At 47.7% G+C, this 15,321-nt stretch overlaps 1 protein-coding gene across 1 annotated transcript in view; it reads right to left on the bottom strand.

Annotated features, from left to right (window-relative positions):
• Window positions 1-7,366: 7,366 nt before the first annotated feature.
• LOC135903828 (L-asparaginase 1-like) overlaps window positions 7,367-15,321 on the bottom strand; it is a 204,692-nt gene continuing 196,737 nt past the window's right edge. Inside the window, exons 10-11 of the mRNA XM_065434240.2 lie at window positions 13,058-13,171; window positions 7,367-7,862 (exon numbers count right to left, since the gene is read on the bottom strand). Of these exons, the coding sequence (XP_065290312.1) occupies window positions 7,752-7,862; window positions 13,058-13,171 (225 nt within the window). The 3' untranslated portion in view covers window positions 7,367-7,751. The remainder of the gene's footprint in view (window positions 7,863-13,057; window positions 13,172-15,321) is intronic.

The raw sequence follows: 15,321 nt of genomic DNA, 5'->3' as shown, positions 1-15,321 counted from the left end.
TCGACCAAGAGAGTTAGTTTCGCCAACTTTAAGCCGTTATTTACTCCATAGCTGGTTGGAGAAAGTCCCACAAGTGTTATTAGTGAACTGCTTTTGCTACAGAATCATCATCCTCTCTTATGTCCCACTTATCTACAGAGGCTCGCGTACACCCGCTGACAGTAAGCTGTTGCCTAAAGTTTTTCATACGTGGTGCTGGTAATTCTAAAATGTAAACGGAAAAAAAATTACCGACGATTACGTTACTTCCTAATGCGAAATTTGAGCGCAGCAAATAAGCTGTTTCACCTTTTCGATAGATTGAGGCAAAGAAATCGAGCAACACATGTATGCGCTATCACAGAATTTTTTTTTTATTTTTCACACGTATTCCTTAAACAAAGACTCCATTAACAGTTCTTGACAGTCATGAAGGAAGCTTTGTGGTCGGAGAAATAGACTGATATATGTTCGACTTGGTACACCAATGCTTGATTCTCAAAGACGAGATCTATACAAGTGCCTCGCGAGGTTGTCACAGCCGTGGGACGCGTTACGAGCGAGAGGAACGGGATGTTCTCCCGCATAAGTGTTAGGAAATTGCTGTTTGTCTTTATGTCAACATTAAAGTCCCCCACTACTAACATCGGTGTGGATCGATGGACGGTTAATGCGAGTTGCAGGAAGTGCACGACGTCTTTCGTGAGTGCGGTAGCGGACTCACGAAAGCGGTATCAGTCGGTCGCTGCTAGCGCTGGGGGGATGAAAGGGGGGCGGAGCTGGTTATGAGGCCGACGACAACGCGAAACCCAGGAACGGACGCCAAAGAGCCATTTGTGTAGCCAGCCCTCCTCCACAGTCTCTCCTCCTCCCTTCCATCATCCTCCCTCGCCCGGAGAGCCGACAGCGCGCATGCGCGGCGGCGGAGCAGCGGCGCATGCGCGGCGGCGGAGCGCGGCGGCGGAGGCGAGCTGGTTACGAGGCCGACGCCGTCGACGACGACGCCGACGACGACGACGACGACGACGACGCGAAACCCAGGAACGGACGCCAAAGAGCTGCGCTCTAAAAGACCCCCGTTGCCTGAGATTGACAACGAACCTCACCATTTCCTGAAGGTCAGGCACCGAATTCACAAAGCTTAACGTTCTAAGTTTTCTGTTCCATTGGCCGGCCACCTTCGCTAAATAAACTGCTCATCATCAGGAGAGAGAGAGAGAGAGAGAAAGAAACGTTTATTATGCGAAACAGTGTCCTGAGCGAGGCCCGGTATCAGCCTAATGTGGGAAGGCTCCATAGTTCAGGAACGCTCTGGCTTCGACTGCCCTCTTGGCCCTGGCGACGAGTTGTCGTTGGTCTTCTAGGTGGTTTGCTTCTTGTGCTCGTTTTGCGTCCGTTTCTGGCTGCATTTCGCTGCCTTCCTGCCACGGGCATTTCAGGAGCAGGTGTGCCAGAGTGTCGGGTACGTTACAGAGTGGGCAGAGGTAGCCGTGGAGTGTCGGGTAGAGGCGATGCATTATCGTTTTGTGAGTGTACGTATTACTTTACAGGCGTCTAAGGATCAGGCTTTCTTCTTAGCCGAGTTTAGGGTGCAGTGGAGGGTACACACGATGCTTGAGCCTGTAATGTTGCAATGTGGCTGAATAGCTGGTGGGTACGGCCTCCGCCTCTTCTGTCACGGGTCGGAGAGCACGTGGGGAGAGGGGAGCCCGGCTCACGCGCTCGCGTGCAGCGGCGTGGGCAGCTTCGTTCTCCTCTAGTGCCTCGTGTCCGGGTACCCACGTTACGCAGGTGTACGGGAGCGAAGTGCTAAGGTCTTTTTAGTATCTTGAGTGCATCGGATGAGATGCGGCCCCTCAAGAAGTTTCTACAGGCGGCCTGAGAGTCGGTGAAAGTCCTAGTGCCACAACCCGTGCTTTCGAGATTGTTGAGGATCGCGTCGTGGCTAACGTTATCAAATGCTCCATTGACGTCTACTGCCACTATGGAGTATTTGCTTCGATTGTTTAGGTGATCTATAAGGTCTTCTATTAGCTGTAAGAGTACGTCCTGCGTTGAGAGGTACTGCCTGAAGCCGAACATGGGGTCTGGTAGGTGGCCGTTGTCTTCCAGGTACTGGGTAATGCGGTCATGCACCATATGTTCGAAAAGCTTTCCCAAGCGCGAGGTGAAGGAGATCGGCCGTAGGTTCTCCAAGCCGAGAGGTTTGTTGGGCTAGGGGATCATGGTGATGTCCGAGTGCTTCCATACAGCAGGCAGTTCTCCTTTCTCCCAGCACTAGTTGTAGTAACGGAGGAGAGCCTCGGTGGCCTGCTGCGGTAGATTGCGTAAGTGTTTGTTAACGATCCGGTCTTTACCAGGGCTAGTTTTTATAGTCAGCTTGGATAGGGGCTACGTAGATTTCGGCCTGCGTAAAGGGTCAGTCGAGTTGTGGATTCGGTTTTCCAGAGTATTCTTTACTGCGAGTTGACGCGGGAGACGGGGCGTCTCCGCATAGTTTCTTTTGTATTTCTCGCAGGAGGTGTTCTTCTGATCAGGCGTGGTTGGGGATAACACTGTGGAGATGTTGCTTCTGTTTCGTTTTGATGGGTTCAGTGGCCAGGAGTGTGCGTAGGAGGTGCCAGGTCCTCTTCGTGCTCAGAGTTCCCTGTAGCTTGTCACACAAAGCGTGCCAGTTCTGTCTGACAAGGTGGTCCGCATAGTCTTAAGCCTGGTTGGTAAGGAGATGGATGCGCGTCTTTTGCTTCTGTTAAGATTTTGCCGCTTCCGTCTCTTCAGGAGGCCACTTCTGGCCTCACAGAGAGGGATGAGGTGCGTGTCAACCGCGGGTGTATTGGCATCGAGTTGTATGATCTTGGTGTGATGTTCTGCAGCGTCTAATACATTTTTGAGCCACTGGTCAATGTCAATTATGCCCTAAAGGATTAAAGAATGTCTCTAAAGGATTTCCCTTCGTTTAGCCGTGCAATTCCGGTCTTCGTCTGTCTACGGGTGTGTGCTACATCTAAATGGAGGACATGGTGATTGCTACCTAAGGTTTCCTGGAGTCGACTGCTCTCTGCCCAGAGGACGTCCGCAGTAAAGGTAAGATCGGGGTTTGTGTTCCTGGAGGCGGTGTTTCCAATTCTCGTGGCCTGAAGAGGATCATTCCGGAGGGTGAGTATGTGCTGCTGGGCGGCATCGTGCGCTCTAGCACCCTTCTTTGTTGTGGTATGATAGCCCCATGCCGTGTGCGAGGCGTTGAAGTCTCCCACTATGACGAGTTGGTGTCCATTCTTGGATTTCCTGATTTCTCGTACAAAGTGATCGAAGTCCGGTAGCTTGTCGCGAGGCGTGGTGTACACACTGGCCATGATTAGAATTTTCTGCGTCTTTCGTTCCGGTAAAACCTCGATTAAAGTGTGTTCTGTCAGAATGTTCTCTACGTCGTATTTTTGGACAGTGAGAGTTTTTTTCCCCAGTTTGGCAGTTCATCTGGTTTGTGCATGTGTGGCGCATTCTTCCAATCGGACGTTCTGCGTGTTGATTTCCTGTAGTGCTATGACGTCGGGTTGATTAAGCGTCACGAATTCTTGTAGGTTAGCGTGTCGAGGGCGGTATGTTCGACAGTTCCATTGGCATATGTGTATAGTTGAATGCTGGTTCTTTGCCTTGTGGTTAGGGGTCACCGTCGTCGATGGATTCGAATTCGCGTCGGCGATCGCGAGTGGGCGAGACCGAGTGAGTGTAGCTGTGACTGTTCGCCCGTGCTTTCTTCCGAGTTGTGGGGCGCGAATTGTCGAGATGTGCCTCGGTGATGTAGTTGTTCTTTCATTGCGGGATAAAATTGTTTAGCTGTGGCGCAATCCCATAGATTTTGGCGTTTAACGTGGCGATATTGTTTTCGAAGGTAGCGACGGTTTTTTCGACTGCTGATTGGACAATTTTTTTCCATAGGGGCGTGAATGTTCTTCACAAAGGCTTCTTGAAATATTAGGCACCTTGTATCTACTATGGCTTCAACATCGGCCTTGGTCAACGTCGTTCCCGACTGTCTGTTTATGTTTTCGAGTTCCTGGCATTTTTGATGCAGCTTGTCTGTGAGTTATTGTTGTTCTTTGCATTTTTGAAGCAGTTTGTCGTTGAGCTCTTGCTGTTTCCGTTGACTGCAAAGTAGCTTGTCTATGAGGTTTTGCTGGCTTGCAATTGGCTGTGCTGATTCTGCAGTTTGCCCTGCTGGTTCTGCTGCTTGTTTTCTAGGACCCGTATGACTGCGGCTTCGGCCGATGCATCCAAGCTGCTCGTACCACCCGAGTCGCCCGAACCGCGTACCTCGTCGGCGTAGCTCGCGCGCCTGAGCTGGAGCGAGAGCGGGAACGTGAGCGCGAAGGACTTGGCAGTATTGGCTTGGAGCTGCTGCGTCTGGGGGAGCTGCTCGCACTGACACTGCTCGAGCTGGTGGCCGAGGTGCCCAGCTCCGGGAACTCTTCCCTGCTGGAGCTCCAGTGGTTGTCTCTTTCTTGTAGTCTGTTAAGGCGCTGTTGCCGTATATTTTAGGGTGGAGGGCTTGGCTTCAGTCTCTTCTTGCACTCTGTACTTGCAGTTTCGTGCGCTTCTCCGCAGAGCTTGCAGGTCAGTTTGTAGTCATGGTCTGGTGGTTGTCCAGTCTTGCTGCATTTGTAGCAGAAATCTGGGATCGCTTTCGGACAGACGTCTTGGTGGTGTCCCATGTTGCCACAGGTGCGGCAGTACTGCACTGACTTGCGATATTGTCTGCAGCGGAAGTCTGTGCTCTGGAAGATGATGAAGTAGGGAACGTGTGGTCCTTCGAAGAATACCACTGCCACGGTCGCTTGACCCATCATTCGGGCGTGAGGAACGGTGCATTGTGCCGGTGATCGGATTGCTGCCATAAGTCCTGCGGTGCTTGTTCCTGGTATGAGGCCACTGATGACGCCTCGGGAGACGTCGTTCGGGGTTCGTATGTTGCCTTTGACGTTGTGGTAAGTGTCTCCGAGCTGTATTCTGTTGATGCTGACCACCATCCTGGCGCTTTACTTGTCGGCTGTGCTTGCGATGATTAAATTTTCGCGTCTCTGTACATGTATACGGGTCTTTCGTCATTGAAGTCTTGCTGCCATATAGTCCACTCGATCTACCGATGGCGTGCATGACTGCGACGGTATTCTATTTGGCGAGGTCGAGACCTGCTTGCGGGCGGTAGACAATCTTAAAGTCGTGAAGTGGCAGGGACGGCATCCTGGGTCTGCATTGTTGCTGTGAAGGTGCTGGATTAGACGTTTGTTCATCGGTTGGTTTTTGGCCGGTGTTTTTGAAATCGAGGTGCCCTTCTTTGCTTTCTTGTTTCTTGTGATCCAGGCGCTTTCCGCTTCGATTGTTCGGCTGCTTTCTGCGTCATAGTTCCAGTATACCTTCCCCGGTGTTTTCTTCCATCCGGTCTGTTTGCATCGCATTTACTTGATCTTCTTTCTGGCTCTTCGACATTTCACTTGCAGCAGCTGCATCTCGACTCATCGTAGGGGCTCTTCGCCGCAGCGTGGACGAGCGCTCGTGTGCTCATGCTCACGCGGCGCGCGGCGTGCGGCGCGAGGGTGTTTCGGCCGATGAGATTGCGGGAGCTGGTTCTGGCGTTAGGCTTAACCGGGCGGGCAGGCGGTCGTCGGGAATAACGCTTGATATCTTGAGATAAGGTGCATTCACCCGAAAGTGGCTTGTGTCCGCTGATTTCTCTCGTCTTGCCGGTTGCACCTGTGCAATACTTGGGTTCGTCACTGGCCTTGTTCCGGGGTGAGAAGCACGAGAAGCGGAAGCCTATGTGAGACACGTCTGTACTCCACGGCCCCTCTCATGTTCAGGATTGATTGGAATTTTCTCTTGCGAGCAATTCAGGTGCAAGAAAATTTTGTGAATGCGTACCCAGAGGCCGAATCCCAAAGCTTTTTGTTCGTAAGTGTTTTTTGCTACTGGCCAGTTGACATTACTTATGTCCTGAAACAGGATTGACTGCGATTTCCTCTTTAGTGAAATTCAAGCGCGAGGGCATTTTGTGGATTCGGGCAAAGATTCGCAATACTTCGCTTACGTGAGGTTTCGTAGATGATCAAGACTAAATGTTCTGGTTGCCTTTGACACTTTCAGTACGATCGCGCTGTTCGCTTACAGGTGAAAATGAGCCGAAGATGGTACTTCCGGTACGTTTGCAAGATGCAGTTTCGCTGGCAGGGAATCCCTGACCAAACTAACGCGGGCGAAATTGAGTGAATTTAGCGATGCTTTCGTAAGTTTCGCTAGCAGGGAATCACTGACCAAACTAGCGTGGGCGAAATTGAGTGAGTTTAGCGATGCTTTCGTAAGTTTCGCTGGCAAGATATCACTGACCAAACTAACGTGGGCGAAATTGAGTGAGTTTAGCGATGATTTCGTAATTTCGCTGGCAGGCAATCACTGACCAAACTAGCGTGGGCGAAATTCAGTGAGTTTAGTGATGCTTTCGTAAGTTTCGCTGGCACGGAATCACTGACGAAACTAACGTGGGTGAAATTGAGTGAGTTTAGCGATGCTTTTGTAACAACTACAGGTACCGTTTCATAAGAAAATGTTTTTCCTACTTCGCAGGAAGATTGAGGCTCGTAGTGGGGTACTGAATGGAAAGATGAGTGGCGTCAAATTTTCCTGCTAAGGTGACATGCCGGTGTGGGCCAGACATATCTTTTACTGCTTTGCACTCTGGGTTTCTTTTTGCTTCGGGTCACAAGAAGTAAGCACTCAAGTGTGCGTGCTGCGCGTACGCATTGCGTGCGCAACTTCTTCTACTTCGAACCTCTTTTTGGCGGCACGCTACCAGTTTGTACACAGGCACAGGGCTCATTAGAGTGTTCACGTGCACACCTTGGGTACGTGATTAGCGCAGTTTTTGGCCTAAACAACCATTCTAGAGAGTTGGGGATCACGCGAACGTGTCGTAAACTGCACTGTGTGCCTAGGTGGGCTTAAAGAGAACTGGAGTTGCGATACACAAAGAAAAACATTGTCATTTCCTAGACACGTGAAACACGACGTGACATACAGCGAGAAAACGAAGACACGATACTTACATTTGCGGAAGAGAAGGCACGTAACAGCCACATAAAACAACTTTCCGCTAGCGCGACATGTAAACATCTGCCATACTTTTCGCTAAAGTTTGTTCTTTAAATAATGTCCCCGTGCGCCTGGGTCAAATAATTGCTTTCAAAATTTAGGCCACCGGACACCTTCATCGCTATGAGAACATCCTCTATTCCTCGCCTCTTTCTCCGTTACTTCGTTTACGGCTGTGTTTGCACACTCTCTGGCTTAGAGAGCTTCCGTTATATCAAGTTTCAAACTGGCTGTATAGTGCCGTGTCAAACTTGCGAAGATGTGAGAACTGTGTCATGGGGTTCTCGCATTCACTACTATTATGCTTGCTATCATTATTAGTGAGCGCCAGCGCATATAACGTGGTTTATGTTACTTAGAGAAAGCAGCTATTGTGCGAAAGTTACTGAAAATGTGGCAGCGCTAATGTAGGTCCGTGTTGCCTTCCAGCCTCTCGCGCAATGATATATATCGAGCATCTGGTTAACTCATGGTGATGCATGCATTGTTTTTTTAGTTTTACAATAAGTATTGAAACTAAATTGGTAATTATTTATGTTTATTTAGAACACACTCGTACAATGGGCCGGCCTTAGTCGGCAACCACTCTCAGACCGGCATTGCATGCAAGAAACACGACACAGGAAGCGCACTCAATGTATAAGCAACCTCTTCCATGGTGAAATGTTGGCCGCGTTGTAGTGGAGATTAAACCTACGTTCGGAGTCTGTAGTGAGTTCTCCGCGGAGGCTTTCCTGGAGTTTCTAAAAAAAAAAGAAGAAAAGAAAATGCAACAGCTCTGTCATTTAGCGTCTCAGCAAACATGAACATCAGTGCTTGTTTCGGAAGGTTTCCGGTTAAGCTCCTCATTCTAAACTATGCCTCGGTGAACGGCTTCGTCTGATGGCGCCGAACTTAGGGCCGGAGATTTGGAAAAACCAACGACCACCGCATAGCGCGCGACTCTGCGTGAGCAATAGGGAGCATGTGATGCAAGGCTATGGGCCCGCCTGCAGTCAGCCTCCTCCTCCTTCTCCTCCTCTTCCTCATCAGCGTGAGCAGCCCTTCCGTAACGTTTTCGCAAAAAAGGAAGAAAAAAAAAGCTACTGCTGGGCTTCAAGGCATAAAACGACGTTTTGTTAAGAAAGTAACCGGAACGCCAGTGCTTCAGGGTAGGCTCCTCGACTGACTGTGCTATACTTTCTTTCACGGATAAAATAAGAAAGGCTATAGATGCCGGTTTCTACGCAGGTTCAGTTTTTATTAATCTATCCAAAGCATTAGAATCCATAAACAACGATATCTTACTTGCTAAACTACGGGCAGTAGGCGTCGATGGCCCAGCATTAGCACTTATAAAAAGTTACTGAATAGATAGACAACAAGCTGTGTATTTTAGTTCCTCACTTTCTAATTTCAGAAGAAACTATAAAGCGGACCCGCAGGGTTCTGTACATGGGTCACTACTATTCCTGCTTTATATAAATGATTTGCCCGGTTGTTTAACAGAAACTGAGGCCTTCCTTTACGCTGACGACACACATTACTTGCAACCGATCATTCACTAACTTCTCTGACTACTAAGCTAAACACTGTTCTGAAAAAAAAATATTTTAACGTGGTGCCAGCTTAACTCGCTAAGAATAAATCCTACCAAAACGTCTTTTATGCTTTTTCATTCGAATCATAGGACACCAGAACTCATTCCCACTGTCAACCTAAAATCTCTTGACATCAATGCAGTTAATGAATGCTCATTTCATGGTATAATTCTTGACTCAAACTTAACATTTACGAAGCATATCGCCTATTTGAAGCGCAAAACTTCTCCCGGTATTAGAACTTTACTTAAACCTAGATATTATTTTAGCAAATCAACACTGCTAACCTTGTATTATGAATTTATTCACAGCCATTTAAATTATTGCATTACAGCATGGGGTAACACATATCCAACTCATATAGCACCACTACAGCATTTGCAGAATCAAGCCATCCGGATGTTGTCGTTCAGCTCAGTCTACTGCAATGCTTCTGATATGTTTCTCAACCAGAGAATACTTTCAGTAAAAAATCTTGTTAAATATAAATTAGACGTAATGTTATTTAAGGTAACACGTAATTCTCCCTAAGTAAATATATTTTCGGAGGCTACTTTGGTTAACCTGAACCGCACAAGACTTGCAGCTAACAACAATTTCTTATTGCCACTAATACATACTAATTATAGAAAACAATCTGGATATTTCGCAACATTATCTACTTGGAACAGCTTCCCACTAGATATCAAGCGCTTTTCGTCTTTAGGTTTCTTCAAGAAAACATTATTCGCTTTTCTACTGGATAGCAAACATAATACACTTGTCTAAGCTATTCACTTCACTCCTGTTCATTTCCTTTCCGTTTTTCCTTTTTCTTTAGTTTCTTTTTCGTTTGTAGATTTTATAAATATTTTTTGTTTGTTCTGTTGCGAATACCTTAAACTACTTTTTAATTATACGAGTAGTTATTGACTTCATATTATTTTGCTGTTTGAACTACATTTACATCGTATAGCTTTCCCCTTAGTGACTACTGTATTGCTGTTTTATGCTGTGTATTTGCTCTAATGTATATATTTTCTGACAGGAGGTCCCCTTTCAGTCACACGCTCTGGGACCTCCGTCTGTATACTTGTGCAGGCATGTATCCACTTAAGAAAGAAATGAACTGAAACTGAAACTGCTACAAAAGTTTTAATATTTAAACAAATAATTGTACTTGGTGGTTAATTCTACAGCGTAAATGTATCGCAGTTTAGGTAATAGTATTTCTCCGCAAAGTTTGGGAATTAATACATCGAAAGTGGTGTCATTCTGAGAATTCGTTCCAAGTATGGATCCACCTTGCTAACTTTACGGCTTGAATTTGTAAATTGCAATAAGGGTCACAAGGTAATTAGTGAAAAATAGTTAGTGATTTTTTTATTAGTTGATTATACATCTCGATTTTCTGTGCAATGTCGGCCTTTTCGAGTACACTTGCTCATGAGCTATAACATTGTGCTATCTGCCAGGCAACCTTTAAACATTTTTTGCAAGTGTTCGCTGAAACGCCCGGTACGTACCAGACTCGCTTTACTTATACGGTACGTTACACCTCTGAGTTTGATGCTTCTAACTGGCTAAGTCGTGGGCATGATTACCAAAAATTGAGCCAACCATTGAACGGGGCTTGAGAAAGAAGGCCTTTGACAGTGTCAAGCACGTGGCCATCCTCGACAAAATCGCTTAACTCGGCCTGGGCGAACGAACGCATAATTATATCCGCAATTTTCTTACGGGAAGAACAGCCAGAATTAGACTGGATGAGGAAGAGAGCATCCAGGTGGACATGGGCACCGCTGGCACACCGCAAGGGTCCGTCGTGTCACCGATGCTCTTCAACCTCATCATGATCGGACTATCGGAAAAGCTGGAGCTAATAGAAGACATTAATCACACCGTTTATGCAGACGACATTACGATTTGGACCACGAAGGGCGCAAGCGAGGGCGATATGAAGAACCGACTTCAAGGGGCGGTGGAGGCAATCGAAAATCTCTGCAGGGCACCGGACTAGAATGCTCGCCGGAGAAAGCGGAACTGCTGCTCTACCGCCACAGGAAGCTAACCAAACCGTCCAGAGACGTAGCGGAACTACACAAAAGGGGAATCAGTGTAATCATGAGAAAAGGCACGGAAATACCCATGGTCCAAAAGATCTGAGTCCTGGGTCTCTGGATCGAAGCCAGGGGAACAAACGCGGAAACTATAACGCGCCTGGAAAAGAATGTCACGGTGACCGTTCGGCTAATACAGAGAGTCTCCAACAACAGGAGGGGCATTAAAGAAAGAAACGTCGTACGGCTCGTTCAGGCCTTCGCGATCAGCCACATCGCCTACGTGGCGGCATTCGTCCACTGGAACAAGGCTGAGAAAGATAAGATCGACGCGCTCATTAGGAAAGCGTATAGAATAGAACTGGGTCTCCCCCAATACACAAGAAACGAAAAGTTACTACAACTCGGGCTACATAACACGCTGGAGGAAATGGCGGAATCACAGAGGATAGCGCAACTTGAAAGACTCTCGGGAACCATGGCGGGCAGAGAAATCACGGAAAAGATCGGCATAAGCTACCACGGAATGAAAGGCCCCAAGACGCAGATTCACCCAGACGTCTCAGCCGCAATAAACATGGAAAATATCCCGAAGAACACGCACCCCGTGCACAATGTCAAGAGAAGAAAATACCGCACGAAAACGATTCTCAAAAATCACGGCGCGCGGGAGGTGGTGCTCTTCGTAGACGCTGCCCGGTCCCCCAACACCGGCATGACAATGGGAGTGTCAGCGCTGACAAAGGTAACTCCCTCTTCGCAATGACGGCCGTATGCACGAAAGGAAAGACAGTGACTGCGGGCTACATCAGGACCAGATCCTCGGAGGCAGCGGAAGAAACGACAATCGCATTGGCTATAATAAACGGTCGGCAACAAGACAAAACAATGATCAGCGACTCCAAGACGGCTATTAAGAACTTCACAAAGGGCTGGGTCTCCATCCAGACGGCCAAAATCCTGAACTGCAGAGCAGAAGACTTCAAGAACGGCAAAATCGCACCTAAATACCTCAAATGGATCCCGGCATATATGGGAGAAGTCCCCACGAATGCCCCTCCAAACCTCAATTAGAAGGCCCACCGAGCTGCGCGAGAACTAACCCACCGCGGCTCGCACAGTGATGGCCCGACACCCCGCAACCCCCGGGGAAGGGGGAAGGACTGCGTCGGAGGGGATGGAGGACACGGAGGAGGCGACAACGACGAAGTAGCGATAAAAGCTGACAGGGACAGACTAGTCACGTACCGCGATATACTGACACACTATACGAAACAAAGAGAAGCATACCCACAACCCCACAAACAACTCGACAGGTCTCAAGAAACGTATTGGAGAAGGTTATAAACCCGAACGTTACGGAACCCAGTACATTTAAACAGAGTGAGTTCAACACAATACCCAGACGTGAGCTGCACGCCCTGCAAGCACGAACACGCAAACATGGCACACATCTTATGGAAGTGCACAAATATCAGATCGATATATGTAGAAAACAACATAGAACCGGACCTTCTCGAGGAGCGATGGTTTAGCGCTCTAACTAACTCGGAACTACACGCCCAACTATGAGCTGTCCAGCGGGCCCGGGCAGCGGTGGAAAGGCTATGCCTCACCGCACAAAGTGCCCGGGTGGCCTGAGCCAGGGCTGGCAACCTCGCAGGTCCTTTGATCATTAAAGCTTCTTCCGTCCATTATATGGTGAAATGCTAGCGTTTCATGTGAGCTGTGTTGCGCGCCGTTGCACAGATCCCTGGATTATTTGGGACAACTTCGTGTTCTTTAACGTATAGCGAAGTACAAGCACACGGAAATAATTATTACAAGATAAGGTCCCAGGATTTCAAGGCGCCTGACAACAACTCGTGCTCACCAATAAAACTGTGCAGTATGTCCAGATAAGTTTACTTGGTCCCGTTCAATAAAAACTATACCTTGTAGATTACAGCTTTATGCGTTTGATGAAACATCTTGTAAACTTGGCTGAAATATTCATACCAGTAAAACGAGGTCGTAAACTTTGATTACAGTGCCAATTTTGCTAAGTGATAATTATAATAATTTTCGAGCTGCATTTCTTTTTAGGACTACATATATTTGTCAAAACAAGTGCTTCAATCTTGGCCGCATCAATATCTGGCCATGCGAGGTGATCAGCACTGCATGATTATACACCAACCTGGCCGAACGTAACATCTGAGAAGGAATTAATCAATAACGAAATATTCAAATCCACTGATAATGATTGCAGCTAGTCACTGCACTAGTTACCCTTCGCAGTTCGCAATTAGGGCATCTGTTTGCGTAACGATTAATTACCTCTCTTTTCTTTTTATCCGTCCATTCCGTCTTGGAAATAACGAAGCTGAGCTTTGTTAGCGCCGCTTCCGGTGTCATGTCCGCACCAGGTATTGCTCCTACATTGAGCAGTTCCTGTTGAGAGTCGAAAAGAAAAGAAAAAGAAAATCGCTAGAAACATTAATTGTTACAGGAATAGCAAAACACGTGCTTTGTGCAGACAATTTGCAAAGGAACAGGGTACCGTGTAGTGTCCTGGCGTACAGTGTTTTTATTTTTCCCAGCGGATGCTTCACACCGAATTATTACTGTTATCAAGCTATCGCTAGGCGCAAGACACGAATGCTATATCAAATTTCTTTCTTCCTAACGTTAGAGTCAATAACGAAAGAGTGTTGTCTAAACAAATTGCGTGCGTGACAACAGGAACAGCGTCGCACATTCTCGAATGTATGAAAGTAGCAGTGATTACACTGTAATGCAAGTCTATATTGATACATGCATAAATAGCGGAAGTACTTTGTCCTTGAGGTCACATTCGACGATCGACTACTGTGCTCGCCGCTATCGTTGAGATTGGAGTGTTGCGTCTCGACACATGGGGCGTAAGTTCACCCAATAAATATTTATTCGTTCCTAACTAACCCTTCTGGCAGTGTTTTCTCCTTCTTCGTCACAACAAAATGATTATATCATCACTTTGTTCACGTCAAGAAGTCTGAAGAATGCACTTCGCGCTGATGTCCCGACATGGGAATCAAGGTAACTCTGCATTCACAATCTGAGCTCAAATGTAGAGTTTAGTCGAGTGCTGCCTCTCTACTCTCACTGCGCTTCAATGTGGCTCACTGATATTCCTGCGTTTAGGAGATGCTTGAAACGCACGGCTCCTCTCGAGTGCCATCGTGCGGAAGCTGAATGTATGTGATAGCGATGTTCTAGCTCATGCGCTGCCCATAAGTATTATTAAAGCCCAAATACTAGATTTAATCCTAGGATTAGCCCTTCCCTACATACCATAGTCTAAGAAGCGCTTATAGTCGAGTCGCCTTTGAGAATGCAATAGGGGGACACATAAGCCTTGGGCTTGTGTCCACAAAGCAGCTCGTAGCCTATGGTGGTTTATAAGTACAAGTGCCGAAGAATCGTGGCATCCCATGTATCATTAATGAGGGCGTCAATCTTGTCATTGGCTAGCTGCCTTCCAGAATATGTTTGCTATCACGATTATCTAACACATATTAGGAGGAACCGCCCTTGTGTAAGAGGCTCTTCACGAATCCGGGCACTGAAGTCTTGTACTTTTGACACCTGAACCCGGGGCGGCAGTTGGGGCAATTGCTAGTTTGAGAAATCTGAACCCGCTTGGTTTGATCACAAATAATGACTATTCATTTGATTAAACGGTGAACATGTAGCAGCTCTTGACATTTCTTTGAATAACAAGAGCATCAACTATTTTGCAGCCTATAAACCATTTTCGACGAAAAAAAATTCGGCATATGACTATGACTGCCGAAGCTAATGCGTGTAGCATTGAATCAATTTAGCGGCACAACGTACTGCCCCCGTCAAAATGAGTCATGTATGAGGCGTATACTGCAGCGGGACTCCTTTTTTCGTACTTTCCTAAGAACCCTTGGCGTCTTTTAGCGCCGCCACCGCGTAGCCTGCGCGTGGCGTCCGAAATGTATGGGGCGCCGGTGCGTACGTACGCTTAGGCCCGATTCACAGAGCCGCCAAACATCCCGTCCCGTCACCCTCACCGCACCGGCGTCCGTCATGAAGCAGTGCTTTCTTGCCCGTTTTTATTAAAAGATAGCACATTGGTGAGCTTGGCTGACGCTCCCGAGGTCGCCGGTGCTCTACTTTTTAATAAAGATTGGCAAGGAAACACTGTTTCATGACCAGCGCTGGTGCCGTGACGGTAACGGGACGGGGCGTTTGACGGCTGTGTGAATCCTGCCTTACAGAAGCGCCATGTGGAAGCCTGCCCCCTCTCTCGCGCTTCTTTCTGAGCACGCTGCACCATCTAGAGGTGCCACCGAGAAGTCCGCGCGTGGCCTCCGAGACGAGAAGCGTGGCGCGCTGGTGACTGCAAAGGCTGAGAATTGCTCGCTCGCTTGCCGCACGTCCAGTGGCAGATACCCAGTGCATTTGTGGTTCAGCCTGCTAAAGCATCGGGCTGCTGTCCTTCAGGAACCGTTGGGACATATTGACATAGTGACAATACCTAGTTAGCCAAATTGGCGTCAAACACGTTCATTGAAGAGCGGTACACACCT

The sequence above is a fragment of the Dermacentor albipictus genome, chromosome 4 (assembly GCF_038994185.2).
Source record: "Dermacentor albipictus isolate Rhodes 1998 colony chromosome 4, USDA_Dalb.pri_finalv2, whole genome shotgun sequence".
NCBI lineage: Eukaryota > Metazoa > Arthropoda > Arachnida > Ixodida > Ixodidae > Dermacentor > Dermacentor albipictus.
Note: the sequence above shows the minus strand (reverse complement) of the source record. Positions and strands in the feature narration are given on the sequence as shown.